General features: G+C 36.1%; 1 protein-coding gene across 1 annotated transcript in view; it reads right to left on the bottom strand.

Annotated features, from left to right (window-relative positions):
• The window catches only part of LOC113148927 (disks large-associated protein 2-like), a 75791-nt gene that overhangs the window by 12110 nt on the left and 48033 nt on the right, over positions 1 to 15648 (bottom strand). Inside the window, exons 7-8 of the mRNA XM_026340682.1 lie at positions 7474 to 7518; positions 1814 to 1870 (exon numbers count right to left, since the gene is read on the bottom strand). Of these exons, the coding sequence (XP_026196467.1) occupies positions 1814 to 1870; positions 7474 to 7518 (102 nt within the window). The remainder of the gene's footprint in view (positions 1 to 1813; positions 1871 to 7473; positions 7519 to 15648) is intronic.

The raw sequence follows: 15648 nt of genomic DNA, 5'->3' as shown, positions 1-15648 counted from the left end.
AAAAGATGGCTTTAGGCTACATCTGTTCAGCACCTGAAATGTCCTCATTTAAATTACATAAAAATAATAATAAAACAGCATGTTTACTTTGGTACACCGTTACATCATACAGGGTTATATATCATTTATATCTGCAACATCCTGGTCATTCAACTTGTATACCCTGAAGTGTTTTCTTGTTGTTATTTGTTTTCCTTGACTGCATATGCTGAATTTATATTGGATTGATTGCTGTTTTTAAATGTGCCAAAGTTAATTTGAATCAACTTGTCTCAAATTACTTGATGTCTCAATATAATTCACCATATACACTGCCTGCACCCCAGAAAAAAAGTCGCCACCTTGATTTAACTAATCAAATAAGTTAGAGCCTCCCATTGAATAATTACCATTTAACAACTAAGGCTGTGAGTAGTTTCTCTTTTCTTAAACAACCACGTCTGAAGACACATCCTGTGGTGGTGGAAAAGATGTTAATCTGTTTCAGAAGGGTCCAATTATTGGCATTAATCAAGCAAAGAAAACATATAAAGAGATTGATGAAACTAGTAAAACTGGGTTAAAAACCAGTCCAATCGAAGAAGGATATGAGGTCTGATGAGTCCAGATTGACCCTGGTCCAGAGTGATGTGTCCCAAAGAATGAGGTCAGCTGACTTCCTGAATATACTGAATGACCAGGTTATTCCATCAATGGATTTTATCTTCCCTGATGGCACGGGCATATTCCAAGATGACAATGTCAGGATTTATTTGTCTCAAATAATTTGAGACAAATTGTAAAAGCGTGGTTCAGGGAGCATGACACATCATTTTCACACATGAATTGGCCACCACAGAGTCCAGACCTCAGCTCCATTGAGAATCTTTGGGATGTGCAGTGGTCCAACTCTCCCATCATCATCAGTACAAGATAAGGTAAAAAATTAATGCAACTGTGGAGGAGAACAAATGTTGTGTGTGCAGAAGGTTATGGAAACAATGCCACAGTGAATGGGTGCTATAATCAAAGCTAAAGGCGGTTCAACAAAATATTAGTTTGTCTTTTTTATTTTTTGCATGGGCAGTGTTTGTTGTTTGTTGTTGTCCTGCTAGCTCTGTTGTTAGCTAGCTACCGTTTTACCTTGAGCAGCACAAACGGCGGAAGTAAATAATGGACTAAATGTATAAATGTGAGTGTTAATACCGGTGTGTTTTTGGGTTGTTTTGGATTGTGATTGTGTAACTAATTAATTCCAAGGGATGCTAAGGTCATAAAAGTGCATCAGAGATAAACAGGTCTGCATGTTAGCTTAGGTAGGTTAAATATCTATTATAATACTAGGAAATGTTTGGAAATATATTTACGAAGCTCAATGGAACAGGCGAAAAAATGTTTCTAGAGTTGTTAGAAATGGTTTAAAATGTTTCGATATAGCTATTTTTTTTTAGCTATAACTCTTGTGTTACTGACTTAACTGCTATGCTAAAAAAAGCTAACCTAGCTAGTTGACGTTGTCAAAGTTGGCTAGTTAGCTAACGGCTAACTCCTCCGACATAGACTAGCTAATGCTGTGTTTCATTTAAACAGGATGTTTTGCAAGAGCTCATCTACAGCTAAGAAGAGGAACGTGTAAAGAGCTTAAATAGCTTCTTTTCCCCACATATTTTCATCGATAAGATCAGCAATTGCATTTATGCTTTTTATGTTTTGGGTCTTAAGACAGAAAACAGCTGGACCCTCTTCGGCAGATGCATGACTGCAACTGAGATGTAATTTGCAAACACAAGCGCTAATATGGAGGAAAATAGAAGATATGGAGACGGACTGATACCTGGAGGTGGCTGAGCACGGTCCACACTGCAGGCAGTAGGGAGACGAAACTGAATCCCTGCAAGGAGCAAGCAGCAACAGTTAGGGAGGCAAGACGCAGGTATCACTCACTAATGCATTTATACAGCTACCTCCAATAGGTCTAAAATATTATCAGTGTTTTCTATTTGCTTAGTGAATTAAGTAATTCAGTAACAGGCAGGGTGAGAGAGAGAGAGAAACACAGATATGCCCAATTTAAATATTTAGAAACTGTTCATAACAGTGTTTTCACAAATTAGCAGCAAAGATCAAGATTTGGCTCATGATTTTTATATGAACCAGTACAGTATCCTGCTGTATTGAACCAGCACACAAAAATATATCATTAGATAATGCTTATTTCTGAGTATCATTCAAGATCCTGCATTTGCTGTGTTTCTGTCTCAAAATGCAGACAATGTAATGGCACTGACAACATTTGTAACTTGGGCAATGCACATAGGCAACAGTTCCTCTGATGTCAAGGCACTTATTGCAAAAGCCACATACATTTTTGTCTATGTACTTGTTTGCTTCTCTTGTAGTTTTACATGTTGTTTTAAAAATATTTACAAAAGATGATCTAGAAAACTGGGCCAAATCAAATACAAAATGTAAATCAGTTCAGCAGTCCAAACGATACGGAAGTATTTCAACAGTTACACATTTTTTGTTCTTCATGCTCTATGCTTAAGCACATTCAATTTAAGATTGAATAACACATAGTACAAGAAAGTTTCAGGTTTTAGCTTTAATTTGAGTGGGTTTACATCATTATTGAAAGAAATTGTGTGTGAGATGTACACCATTTACCACATAGTGCACAAATTGCAAGGCTCACAAGTAATTGGACATTAAGTGGCTACTAAATGTTTCTCATGCAGTCGTGTGTTGTTTCAGTGATACTTTATGCAAAAAAGTGGACATGTGGCTCTGAGTTGATTGTGATTTGCCATTCAAATTGAAGTGTGAGCCTCAAAAAAGCAAACTCATTAGAGAGATATTAAGGGTTGGTTTCCTAAAATCAGCAGAAGAGTACGTTCTTAAAAAGTAGTAGTAGGTGCACACAGGAAAATGGCATTGACGGAGGATTGCAAATCTTGTGGATGACTGCAAAATCATTCTCATGGTGTAGAAAAACCCCTTTGCAGTCAGGGCAGGATAATAAAGAATCAAGAAACGTTTTAACATTCAAGAGGATTCTGTCAAGCATGGTGGCTTTGTTATGGCTTGGTCATGTATGGCTGCCAGTGAAGGTAGCACACTGGCATTTGCAGATGATTTTGTTGCTGAAAGAAGGAACAGGATAAAGGCAGAGGTTTACAGGAGCATTTTGTATGCTTAGATTCATCATTCAGCAGGACAGTGACCTGAAACATAGGACTAAAGCAACCAATTTATCTGATGAAGCACAGAGACTGAAGAACAAGATCCATTTTTACTGTCCAAATACTTGACCTGGACTTCATGTTGCATTTAGACAAATAATATAAGGGCTTTGAGCAATCAGTTTTTCAAGATTGTTAGGAACGTCACCCGTTTGCATTGCCCTAATATGTTGGGTATGTATCATAATCAAAAGATCAATACGCATTTATTGGTTGTGACTCAATTGGTCAGTAAATGCATTAAACATACAGCAGTAGATATCATGCATCATCTAAAACTGAGAACAGACTGCTACACCTTATTGTATCACACATGAACATAAAACACAGACCACAAATCATTTAAACATAAATTAATAACAAAGAAAAAATCTGAATTAAATAACTTTGATTTTTAAATGGTCATTCTTTTCAATTTGTGAAGATGATCTAAAGATATTAGTTTTAACTGTACAGCATGTCTGCTTCGAGAGGCACAGAACATTTTTTTTTTTTTTTGGAGTGTAAGGCCAACAAAAATCTCAGTCACAGACAAAGACTTGGAAGAAGAGACCATAATTATAATCAACTAATGAATTAGCTACTCCACAACTGTGGGAAAATGCCACAAGCATGAGCTTGAATTAGAAAATTTAAGACTCTGTTAAGTGGCATTTTATAGAGCTAACAGACAGTCAGAAAACAAAGAAAATGAGAGACCAAGACAAAGACTATGTTTTTAAACTAAAAACCATGGCAGTCTATTTTCGTTTTACTGTTTGTTTGTTTTTTTGTTGTTTTTTTGTTTTTTTTTGCATTTCTGGACTGCCTCTTGACTGCAACAATATAGTACAATGAAGTATTTTAATATATTTCAGCCGAATGGATATGACCACCCCACTTATTTCTATAACCGGTTCACTTCCTTTATCACTCTGGAGTTGATTACATGAGCTTAAGTCATACTTTACATGAGGTGCAAGTACACAACAGCACTTCATTTCTAATTATTTTTTACAGGTAATTACTAGAAAATTTAATTACAGTTATTTATCATGTACACACTTCAAACTTGAAATTCCCAATTTAACAATAACAGAGGGCTATGGTACTTGCATTCAGTTTATGTAAAGTGTGACCCAAAAAAAAAGTTATTAGTTTTGGTGCAGAAAATATGTAGCAGACTTTCACTCGCAACAAGGACCCCAAACCTTTAGGTCCTTTGTAGTATTAGTATTTCAGAAAAATACGTTGAATAAGTTCTGACATGGTCTTCTCTCCGTCCGTCTTCCATTTGTGCCAGTGGCCGATCTTGCCTTTGTTGTGGACTCAGACTGGCAAAGAGGCTGGTGAGATGCTGTTCTTACTCAGGTCAGGGTGGATTTTGGCTTAATGAAGTGCAATGACTGACAAACTACATATAGTAGCATGGGGGCTGAAGATGTAACAAAATGAATGTAATGTCTCTCAGGTCTTAATGCAATACTGTGTCTTGTTTGATTCCTGTCTGGTAATAATGGCAACAGCTACTATCTTCACTTCTACTACTACTACGTTTACTACTGGCCTTAAAAAATATATATTTTTTATCTAATCAAATTGCTAAATTGTTGTAGTCTATCGTGGAAGAACTAGAAGCAATGTTTGCCGACTGTTGCGTTGCTTCTTTTCACCTTTTGTCGAGGTAAAAATTAAACAATGCTATGTAGAAGCAGTTGGCAATGGTCAGGATTCATCTTTGAAAAAGAGTGTGACAAAGTATTTATACTTTTGCTTGCTGCAAATAGTTTATAGTTACTTCTAAAATGGAATATGTCTAATAAGAAGTAGCAAATTGCACTGGCAAGATTTAACATGCTGAAAAGCTGAAGACAGAGGTCTGACTAGTGGCAATGGTGCAGAATGCACGGCAAAAACTAGGTCATCAGACACTTAACGACAACCGTCAGCTTGGTGTGTCACAAGTTGAAAACCTAAATATCACTGCCCAAGCTTTATCTAGTTGTATAATTATGTCTAACCTTAACAGCTTCCTGCACTGACTGTCAGAGCACTGAACAAGAGAGTACATACTGTATCTGGACAAGCTAGTTTAAAGCATTGCATAAATGTATTAATGTAGTATGTAGCTGATTAAACTTTTTGGATGTTGAATAATCACTGGGCACATCCCAATATCCTTAAAATAAACAAAAATGAGAATAGTAGTATAGTATATACTAGATGATTCAAAATGTCTTCTCATTTACTGAAATGGACTCAAATGTTTAAAACCTGACAAAAGACACTGAAGATATTTCCTTAGGTTTAGTATTGGGTTTGAGTATGGCACTGGTGGGTTGCAAAGTGGTTGGATAAATGGATGAATCAATAGATGGATGTGTTGACATAGGACAGCTAGCAGGACTTAAAGGTGTGTATCTAGAGAATTCCAGCTGATTGCTGGATTTACGAAATTTAAAAATTAGGTTTTTGTAGCCCCCTTTTTTCTTTTTTTTTTAAAAGAGCTGTACGATACACAAGCATGTTCATAGCCACATACATATATACATACAGTGGTGATGCCCCCATGGATGCAAGTTGGGTTAACCTTTTATGCATGATAATACCACAACAAACCAATACAAATCAATGGTCAAAGTATAATTTCAAAAAACCCTGTCTTGTTGTTACCGTTGCCCAAATTATGAGGTACTTTTTAGTGTCCCAAATAAAGCCGCAAGATGAAGAAAAGAGCCACACTAGCACTCTTGAGGCAACAAAGTTCATTCAAAACTACATTTCTTTCTATATGTAATTATATGCATTAAATGTAGTCTGTGAGAGCATTGTATGTTCTAGACGGGCTGTATAAAACGACTTGTGGAATAAATCATTGTGAGATATAAAACTATACCCAATTTATCTGAGTACACGTTAATAACTGTAGTATTTTGTGTAGACTAGATGAAAAAAAAAAAACACTTAACACTTTGAACACTAAATGTTCAAAGACAAGTGTGTATTCACAACTTTACTCTAGATGGCGTATCTTACAGTTTAAAGAGATGCAGTCAATGTATGTTTGCTGTCTGCCACAGATTATTAAAGAAAGGCACCAGTCAACGTGAAATTGTGAAAAAATGTAAAAAAGGTATCAGCATAGCTATTAGTGCTCACTGTGGGAGCTGTACTGACGAGCACTTCGACAAAATGTTTTGGTTTTTAGTTTTAGTTATGCTAACGCAACAGAAGCAGCTACTTAATAAGATTGTAGAGTGATGTGTAATTCATCTATTCCTCAAATTGCTTATTTGCTGATTTGTGCGCTGAAAATAGATCAGTGCCAGTTTTATTATTAACAATTAACCTATTGATTGATAACATTGCATCCCTACTTGAAACTATTGATTACTGAATTAAATAAAATCATCATTGTCAAAGCTACTGAAAACAACTGCCTTTTTATAGGCCACAAATTGAGTGGCACAGTTGATTGCAAACTGAAGAAGGCATAGGTGAAACAATTTCACATCCCCCACTTCCCATGATGAAGTAAGCTTGGAATACATTCCTGTGGAAATTGGTGTGCAAACTCTTTTTCTTTTCTCTTTTGTGTGTTTCTTTTTTGTCTTTGTTTGAGCACAATATAATGTAAAAGATGCATTGATTTGTGGTGGTTTGTAGAACAAAGCTGTTATGTTGGTCATAACCTGCCTTGCTGCATGCCAGAATACTTAAAATACTCCTATATCCTGATTGTATTCCCCTCTGGTCGCTTAAAGAAAACATATACAATGGTTAAAGCAAGAGGGTGAATAACTATTAATACCAATGAATTTGAAAAGAACTGTAATATTAAAACATAACAAATAAAATAAAAAAACAAATAATTTTATGGATTTTGTAAAGGGCTTTATGCACGTCTCAGTTAAGATATGTTTCAGGAATGAAGATAAGATTTTAAATGGAACATTACTCTTATCTCCCTCTGTTCATTTACAACAGAGTGTTCTAACACAAGCATAATATGTGGGACAGTAGTTTTGTTCTTTTGGTTTGTTAAACTACAGTAATTTTGCTGTACTTGTATATAATCTCGAAAATTCCAGTAGATTCCATGTGAAATCAGAATAAAGCATGATGGAAACATTTAAATGTATTTACATACTTAGTGAATATGACGGCATCTACAACTTATGATATATCTTAAGTGGAAAATGTTAATGAGTAAGACAAAATGTATGAAATCTGCATTAACAACATATAAAAATATAATAAAGCGGTTCCCTACCAGACCTACCGTACTCTCTACGCCCCCCAGCTAAGCTACGGGCGCCTAAAATAAGGGGGAAAAAAGAAAAAGGAAAAAAAACGACAAAAACTTAAAGATGATAGCTTAGTAGAAAAGCAAGGCATATTGAGAGGGTCAGAGTAAGTACACTGTGCCAGACCCATGCTGTGTATTTGTAGGGTGTAGACTATTCTGTATGGACACAAACAATAGTGCTTATGTTACAAGACCGTTTCATTTTTGGATGCCATTGTAAAGCTATGATCCCCATTTTGTCATTTAAATTACCATAAACATAAACATCATAAACATTTTAATCCATTGTTTTATATCAATTTATGAAAAATACAGGTTCAATAAAAGTTTTAAATGAAAATACACAAGAAACACCACAATAAGCCAAAAAGGACACATTCTGCTTTCTTTTGTTCAACCAAGTAAGCATAAACTAACAAATGCAGGCTAAACTATAGTTTTCAAAAGGATGCTTCATGTCTCCTGCCTTATAAATCTGAATCACTTAACAATGCAGTCTGAGATCCCTGAAAATTGCAAGATGATTGATGCAAAATAGAGTAGCATGGTGTTTCAAGACACTTCAAATAAATGCAGGAAGAGAACACATGGATAGAAAAAGATTTATATTCAAGCAGTTTTACAGTTTCAGGTGAGATCAGATTCCATCCAAAAACCTTTGTCCTAATAATTGGACATCATAGAGTTGGCACAGTTGTTGCATCAGATCTCTGGATGACAGCAAAATGTAAACAAAAAAACTCATGGGGTAATTATCTACATACTGTAACATATTAGACATTTAATTATTTTTATATTTTTATAAATAATTATCTGTTCCATTAGACAAAGTATGATTGCATGATTAAAAAATTATTCTAAATACCCTTTGTGTATTTCTTATTTAGTCTTTGTTTTGTGTATGTATATATATATATTTGTTTTTAAATATTATTTAGATCAGTATCTGTTTTTCAACTGCTACATTTCAACTTCTTGGGAAGGGAAGGCTAATTTCTTTGGACTAGATGATGACATGATAATGACACACTGAGTTAAAGTTTTTAAAGTGTGGGTGAGTTCTAGTCAGCTGTTTGGAGTTCATTCCAATTTAAATTGAGAATAATATTAAGCACTTGTAAAATACTACCAGTTATATTATCAGTGATGTTGTTTTCCAATTTAGTCATTGTCAGTAATTGATCGGATTGATCAGATAAATTAATGAACTAAAACATGATGCACTTCATGTTCATGATCATTTCTTTTTTTATATGATGTCACAAGCCACATGGATGCAGGAATTCCTCCAACAAATTCTTTATACATATTAGCTAAAATGGGAAAATGTGAATGAAACAACTGTTTGGCCAAAAAACATTAAAATGAATTCAGGTTTTTTTTTTTTTTTGTTTGTGTTTTTTTTGAAGAGCCACAAATATTTTCTGAAAACATCATTTCAATCCTGTGATTGGTTTGCATGAAAGCTTAACACGAATACCTAATATTTATTACAAAATATTTAGATGGCATGGAAACACAACAAAGAAATTGCATAGAATGAATGAATGTAGATAGGTGACATCATGATTGGCCAGCACCTTTAAATTACTTTGCATTCCCCAAACAATGGGAAGAGATGTAAGGAAGGAATGCCACTGCAAAAATATGAATACAAGTCTTCCAAAGTTGTTTTTTCATATGTATGTGTGTGTGTATATATATATATATATATATATACATATATCAATATCATTATAGGCTAAATGTCACAGTCATATGCCTTTCACTGACATAATTTATGATTTATGCTAATGCAATGTAAAAAGTTTTTGTATGGTTTCAGAACAACAGAAAATATGTTTACAACTCTCCAATAGTGGAAAATGGCAACAATATATTTAAACTTATTTTCTTTTTTTAAACTATATTCTTGCTGCCAAAATTACCATCAAAACATGCTTCAATGTATTCTACCTCTGTAACAGATATATTCAAGGCAAATGATTCAGTTAGCTAGGCATTTAAGAATAGGTTTAATACTGTAAACGTTGAATGGGGTGAAATTACTGAAGTAACTGAAAGAACATGTTTGCCTTTTTTCTTTTGTGGCTTTAATTTTGATTACCTGTAGTACAACCTTTTTATTAATATCATCTTTTCAAAATGCCACTTTTGTCAAGTATTGTCTTTTGGTCGTGCAAAGGGGAAGAAGATCCACTCTCTCTATAAAAGTGAGCCTGTTCCTTATTAAAAGTCCTTTTGCAAGGTTCACATTTCATTCAGGGGTCTGACAGACTTTCCATGGTCCTGTGCTGAAGTGATCGTCCAGTTATAAGTGCTGTCAAACTTGAAGATGTTTGTTGTTGCCCCAGTTTCCTGGGCCCCAGCATTAACTTTGGTACACCACGTTGGTACAAAAGGACATTGGAGCAGATGAGTGGTTGAAGGGAATACCAGTCGCTTCTGAGCAACTATTATTTTATGAGTAACAGATAAAATGAGCAGTTGGCCAAATATAGCAGATGATTGAGGGCTCCCACCCATTAAGGTTTGACAGGAGCACAGCTAAGCCATCACTAGTGAGGCGGTGTCAGTACATTCAGTGGTACTATACTGCACCTCTGGGGACATGTCAGAGAGGTAGAGGCCCTCAGCGGCTCTGATTGTCTACTTATAGGGACCAGTGGTTCTCTTTTGTCTTCCAGGAGTGATGAACGTCAGTTAAAACAGTGAATACGGTAGAATTTATCAAAACAATAAATCCAATTCAGCATTTGTGTCAAACAAATTTTTCTCTAAATTAAAATTAAATGGAAGCCCTGCCATAGACTGTTTACATCTCCAGGGTGTACCCTGCCCCTCACTCAATAACAGCTGATTGGCCCATGACCCTTTGCAGGAAATTCGTTAAAGGAAGGATAATGGAAAATTTTAAAAAGTAGATAGGTAAGACTCTTTACCAAACAGGGAACAAGGACCTTCATTCACCACTGCCCGGAAAACAACAGACAAAACACTGGATTAAACTACCAACTTCCTTAGGAGGTGCACTGCTGGATGATGAACAATGATGAAATAAATGTAGACAGACCTCGAAGACTAGAAAAAGTGCTGTGTTTGGTTTAGAACCACAATTACTACTATAACCTCTCTCAGCGCTGTCAGAACACAGTATGTTTATAACTGCAAACAGTACAAGTATTGAATATAAGTTTCTCTATATACAAAATGATACATTTATATACATATACAGAGTTTGAACATAAATGCAATTTGTGCACGAATGAACTGAAGCCAGTACATTCATCATTATCACTGTTAATCTCCCTTTTTTTTTCCTCTCTACATGCTTTTAGACTTATAAAGACTTAGACTAAATAAGTCAGAAATGTATTGTAAACTATTTTTTAAACAGGAATAAGCTCAAGAAGTCTTGAGACAGTGTCATCTATGCTTTTTTTTCTCCAGAGGATTAGGCTTACAAATTTCATAGAGTTATTATAAGTGATTAGTTACTTATTAAGGGTGTGTGGCTCACTTGTTCACTATTGGGAAAACTTGTGTAAGAAATTTTTAAAATGCCCATTTCAGTTAGAACTGGCTACAGAATGGATGAAGGCTATGGCAAAGGTATGCTTTGTTTAAAATAACAAAAAAACAAAATGATATATCAATATATTCATAAATAATGTATTTATCTTTGATGTATTAATTAAAAAACTAGGGTTTATAAAGATATTCACAGTATTTTTTTCTGAATACTCAGGTGCTTAAGAGACTGTTTCTACATGAAGAGAAACTGGAATGAACATGAGCTATTTAAATTCATGTGCAAAAGACCAACTTATGCCTAAACTCACAATGGCTAATGAGTTTTATCATTAAATCCGCTCATGTTTACTTGAATTGACTTTCTCTGAAAGTTCTGTATTTAAGACAGTGGAGGAAAGATGATGCTGCTCTTGTTGGCACTTGAGGATCTGAACATCAGCCACATTATCTCTCACATTCTCATGTCACCTCATACTGTTGTGAAACTAAACCATTCTTGTTTATTCCATGGCTAAGCAAGACACTTGTTAAAAGATTGCTTGAACAATGTTATAACCTATTCAAGAGTTGACAGACTCTGTGTCTGCATAGAGTAAAGGGACATCTACAACAGCACTGCCCTGCATTTCTTGGTACATGTCAGGTTCTTACCCTGACTTCCTCATCTCATTTTATAGTATGCGTAGACTGGGAATGATTAGAATGACATAGACAGATATGACATGGGGCCACTGGTGTACTTTCTGCTCCAAAGTTCTAGACTGGCGCTTCTGTGACCACCTGTGTGGCCGCCTATGTCTGGCTGCTTATGAGCCTTTTGCTTTTTGTTGATCTCCCATGGGAAGTCCTCTATTGGAAGTGGGCTGGCAGGACTGCCTGACCCTTCTGGTGTACTCTCAGGGGTTCCCTCAATAATCTCAATTCGAGGTGGGTCCATCAGATCCATAATGCTGAAGGGTGCTGGCTCTGGTTGGCACATTACTGATTTGTCCTGTGTACTCTGTCGAACGGACCAACTCGAGCCTGCTTGAATTCCTATAGACACTCTGTCATCTGTTTGTGTGGTACTGTCACTGCAAGGCTCCCGGCACAAAGTCCACATATTGTAACACTGAGTGAAGTTAAAGAAGTTGCTGTTGAAAGTCTTCAGTTCTCCACACACATCTCTTCGCAGCTCGGCCAACTCATAGCGCATTGCTGAGATTTCATCCTTCCACTGCATGTTAAAGGCTGCTACCATGTTAGCAGACTCTTTAAAGGCCTGAATAGCCTGAGGGACTGGTGCCTCAGAAGTGGCTATAGGTGAGGCAGAAGGGACCCTGTATGAAGGTGGGGATGCCGGTGGGACAGAGATGGCTGTTACAGTGGAGCTAGTGCTGTGCTGGCTACGAGCAGCAGCTGTCTCCCTCTCTAGCCTCTCCAGCTCCGCGTAGGCAGAGGAGCTAGCACCGTCATCATCCTCTATCATGTCGTCATTTAGTAAAGAGGTCCCATCCACAATATCATATCCCTCTGGAAAACAAATTTGAATATGGAAACAGAAGGACATTCAAAGCGAAAGGAACAGCTGGAGTGTGTTTTTTTTTTTTTTTTTTTTTTGATTGGTGATTCTGGACTAGAAATAAACACATATCTATGGAAAGCTTACAGTATGTGAGTGAAAATGGGACTTCAAAGACTTATAAGAGCAGGCCTAAAGATCTCAGAAACATATACTGTAACCTAGATTGAGTTTCTAGAGTACTTAACCAAGATGGCAATAACTGTCAATAAACTCACATACTGTAGTCTTTTTACTATGTTTTTACACTGCCTTCTCAGTCATCTTAAGGCTTCTTTCCATCTTTTCACTGCACAGCACAGCAAAGAGTGGAATTAAACATGAAATGCACCAATCGAAATGATGAATCCATTTTTTGACAACCCCTTTCTGAAAACACATCAAAATGTTTCTCAGTGACTTGGAATTTGTGCCATTTTGTGCAAAAGAAAAGATGTAAAGGGAGTAGAACAATTACATCCCACTGGGCCAAGAAGCAGATATGAACCCTATTGAACATATCAGGTCCAAGGTGGCTGATTAAACCATATGGAGTAAGTAACCCAGTGAGGGGAGGGGTCACTCCCCCCTTCAGGGCTGCACCAGGGAGAGGCTGCAATCCCACAGTCAAAGACAGCTGACAGACTCAATGCCAAGGGTTAGACTTTGCCACATGTGGCCTTTTAAAAGAAGTAAAAATTTTATGGAGAGTGAAAATAAACTTCACACATGATCGGAGACGGTGGCAATGCAATAACATTCAGTACTATTTTATGGTTGTGATATGAAAACATTCTGAAAGGTTTGGGAAGTACATCTCTCATACATTTACACTTACACTGTGGTCTAAGAACACTTAAAATAGGTACATGGTAAACAACTCACAAAAGCCAGCATCACATTCATCACTATAATCAATAGTTATTAATCAAGGTTAAGAATAAACATCTGAGGTTTTGTGACTTGCTTGGCACCACGTTTGCTACTTACTACAGAATAACATATGAGATACTTCTAGCATCTATATATAAACTCTATGTATTTATTATTTTTACTGAGAAGGCAGTGTAAAAACACACATATACATAGATATATGTATGCTTGTCAACATTAAAATACCTGCAACAATCATCACTGATGCCTCCAGTTGTTCTTTCCCTCTGGTTATCCTTCAAGAGATGGATGGTCAAATGGAGAGGGTTTTGCTGCTCATCTGCCCTATGGCACATCATGGGATCCCTTCCCCACTCAAGGGCCTTCTAGCCTCACACAAGATTTGGCTCATAAACCAGTTAGAAATCAATTCTAAAATAGTACTAAATTCTAACATAAAACATGATTCCAGGAATCAGTGTTTTCATAGCCTAGATTAAATTAGATACTTTATTTCCTCATGGGGATGAATAAAGTATGTCAAAAAATCTAAATATATTTTGTTTTATGGTGACTATGCCCACAGTGCACCAAAGGAGAAATATTTAAGATATAGCTTGACTCGGAGGTGACGGTACTGTATACAACTTATCACCATCCAGAAAATCCTTTCGCTGGTTTGCTATAACCTTATCTGGCATATTGTAATTATTACATAGTGCCAATCTTCAAAATACAACTTCACAACATGTAAACTCGACTGCTTGTTTTAGGCCATGTAGAGCTGACAGATTTTGAGCGAAGAGCTAAATGAATAGAGTTCAGCAAATAAGACGGTGGGATTGGAGAACACTCTTTTATCAACTGTACTTCTGTCACACTGTAGAAATCGTAGATGGAAAACCAATTGAAGATGAGAGGACTCCAAAAACAAAGTCAATATTGAGCAAGAAAACAAAGCCCACAACGTGAGTAAAAGTTCAAATGTCTCCAGTATTAGGTTGACAGAAAGTTGTACAAAAACAATAAAAATGTCGGTTGTTATTTTTAAAGAAATGCAGGTAATTACATAAAAAAAATGTTTCAATAGGGTTCATAGCTTTACTCTTGCAGGCAACCACCAAGTGTAATTAGTAAGGGAGTTACTACAAAGACTGCTTGCACAAAGAACTTGCAATGATAATGTTAGGAATATATTGCTTGAGCTATGTCGCAGAAATACTGTTAAGAAACAGCATGTAGTCTAAAGAAATAATAAATATGTTAAATTGTCGGAATAAAAAATTTGTATTGATAAGGTTGAGGTTATGTCCACTGCCAACTATAGCTAAGAAATGTGCAATGTTAACAATAAATCTAAGCTTGCTCAATTGGAAACATGTTGAAGATGACAGTGGTTAAGAAACTCAAAATTTTGTGATAGTATTAAGATAACATTAATTAGTATTAGTTATTTTTACTGACAACAATCCTCTAAGTATAATCTGTCTTAAATGATAGGTGTACACCATTAGTGGACAGTTCCTTTGTGCAACCAGCACATGTATGAACATATGTTATAGTTTCTACAGCTCAATGACTTACCTTAAATTCATGACTTTTTTTTTTTTTTTTTTTTAATTTTATATATATATGTCAATTACAAGGTTCAGGTATTCATATTCTAATGTGTTGGTGCAACAGAGCAAGGGGAAGGCAGGTGGAAGGTTTATCAATTGCATCAATTTAAATATGTCAACAACGGACTGCGCCTCTTCCCATGTTCTGTTCTGTACTTCAACTCTCCCTAAGCAACTCACACGCTTTGCACAACACATATATAACACCACAGTTAACATGCTTAGGGTAGGACTTATTGCTTATAAGCATGCCATGTATTGTGTCTGTGCCGTGATATTGTGTACTGTGATCATGTGAAGACATCTTAGTGTTTACAATGTAACCCTCCCACCCTTATGCTAGTTTGGAGTTTGGCAACAGCACAAGTGACCAACCAGGAGCTTGGCTTATGATGCATGAATCATGCAAAATAACACACAAACAAATCCATCTAAACAATCGGAACTATGCAGAGGCAAAAACAAACACACGCACACTATAGCTTCCAAAGAAATAACTGGAATCATTCAGCCCGACCTCTCTCAAGCTTAAGGGTTCCCCACTGTACATATGTAGGTATGTCAAGTTTGTGC

The sequence above is a fragment of the Anabas testudineus genome, chromosome 24, assembly GCF_900324465.2.
Source record: "Anabas testudineus chromosome 24, fAnaTes1.2, whole genome shotgun sequence".
NCBI lineage: Eukaryota > Metazoa > Chordata > Actinopteri > Anabantiformes > Anabantidae > Anabas > Anabas testudineus.
The sequence above is the reverse complement of the archived record's forward strand: the minus strand, read 5'-3'. Positions and strand labels throughout refer to the sequence as shown.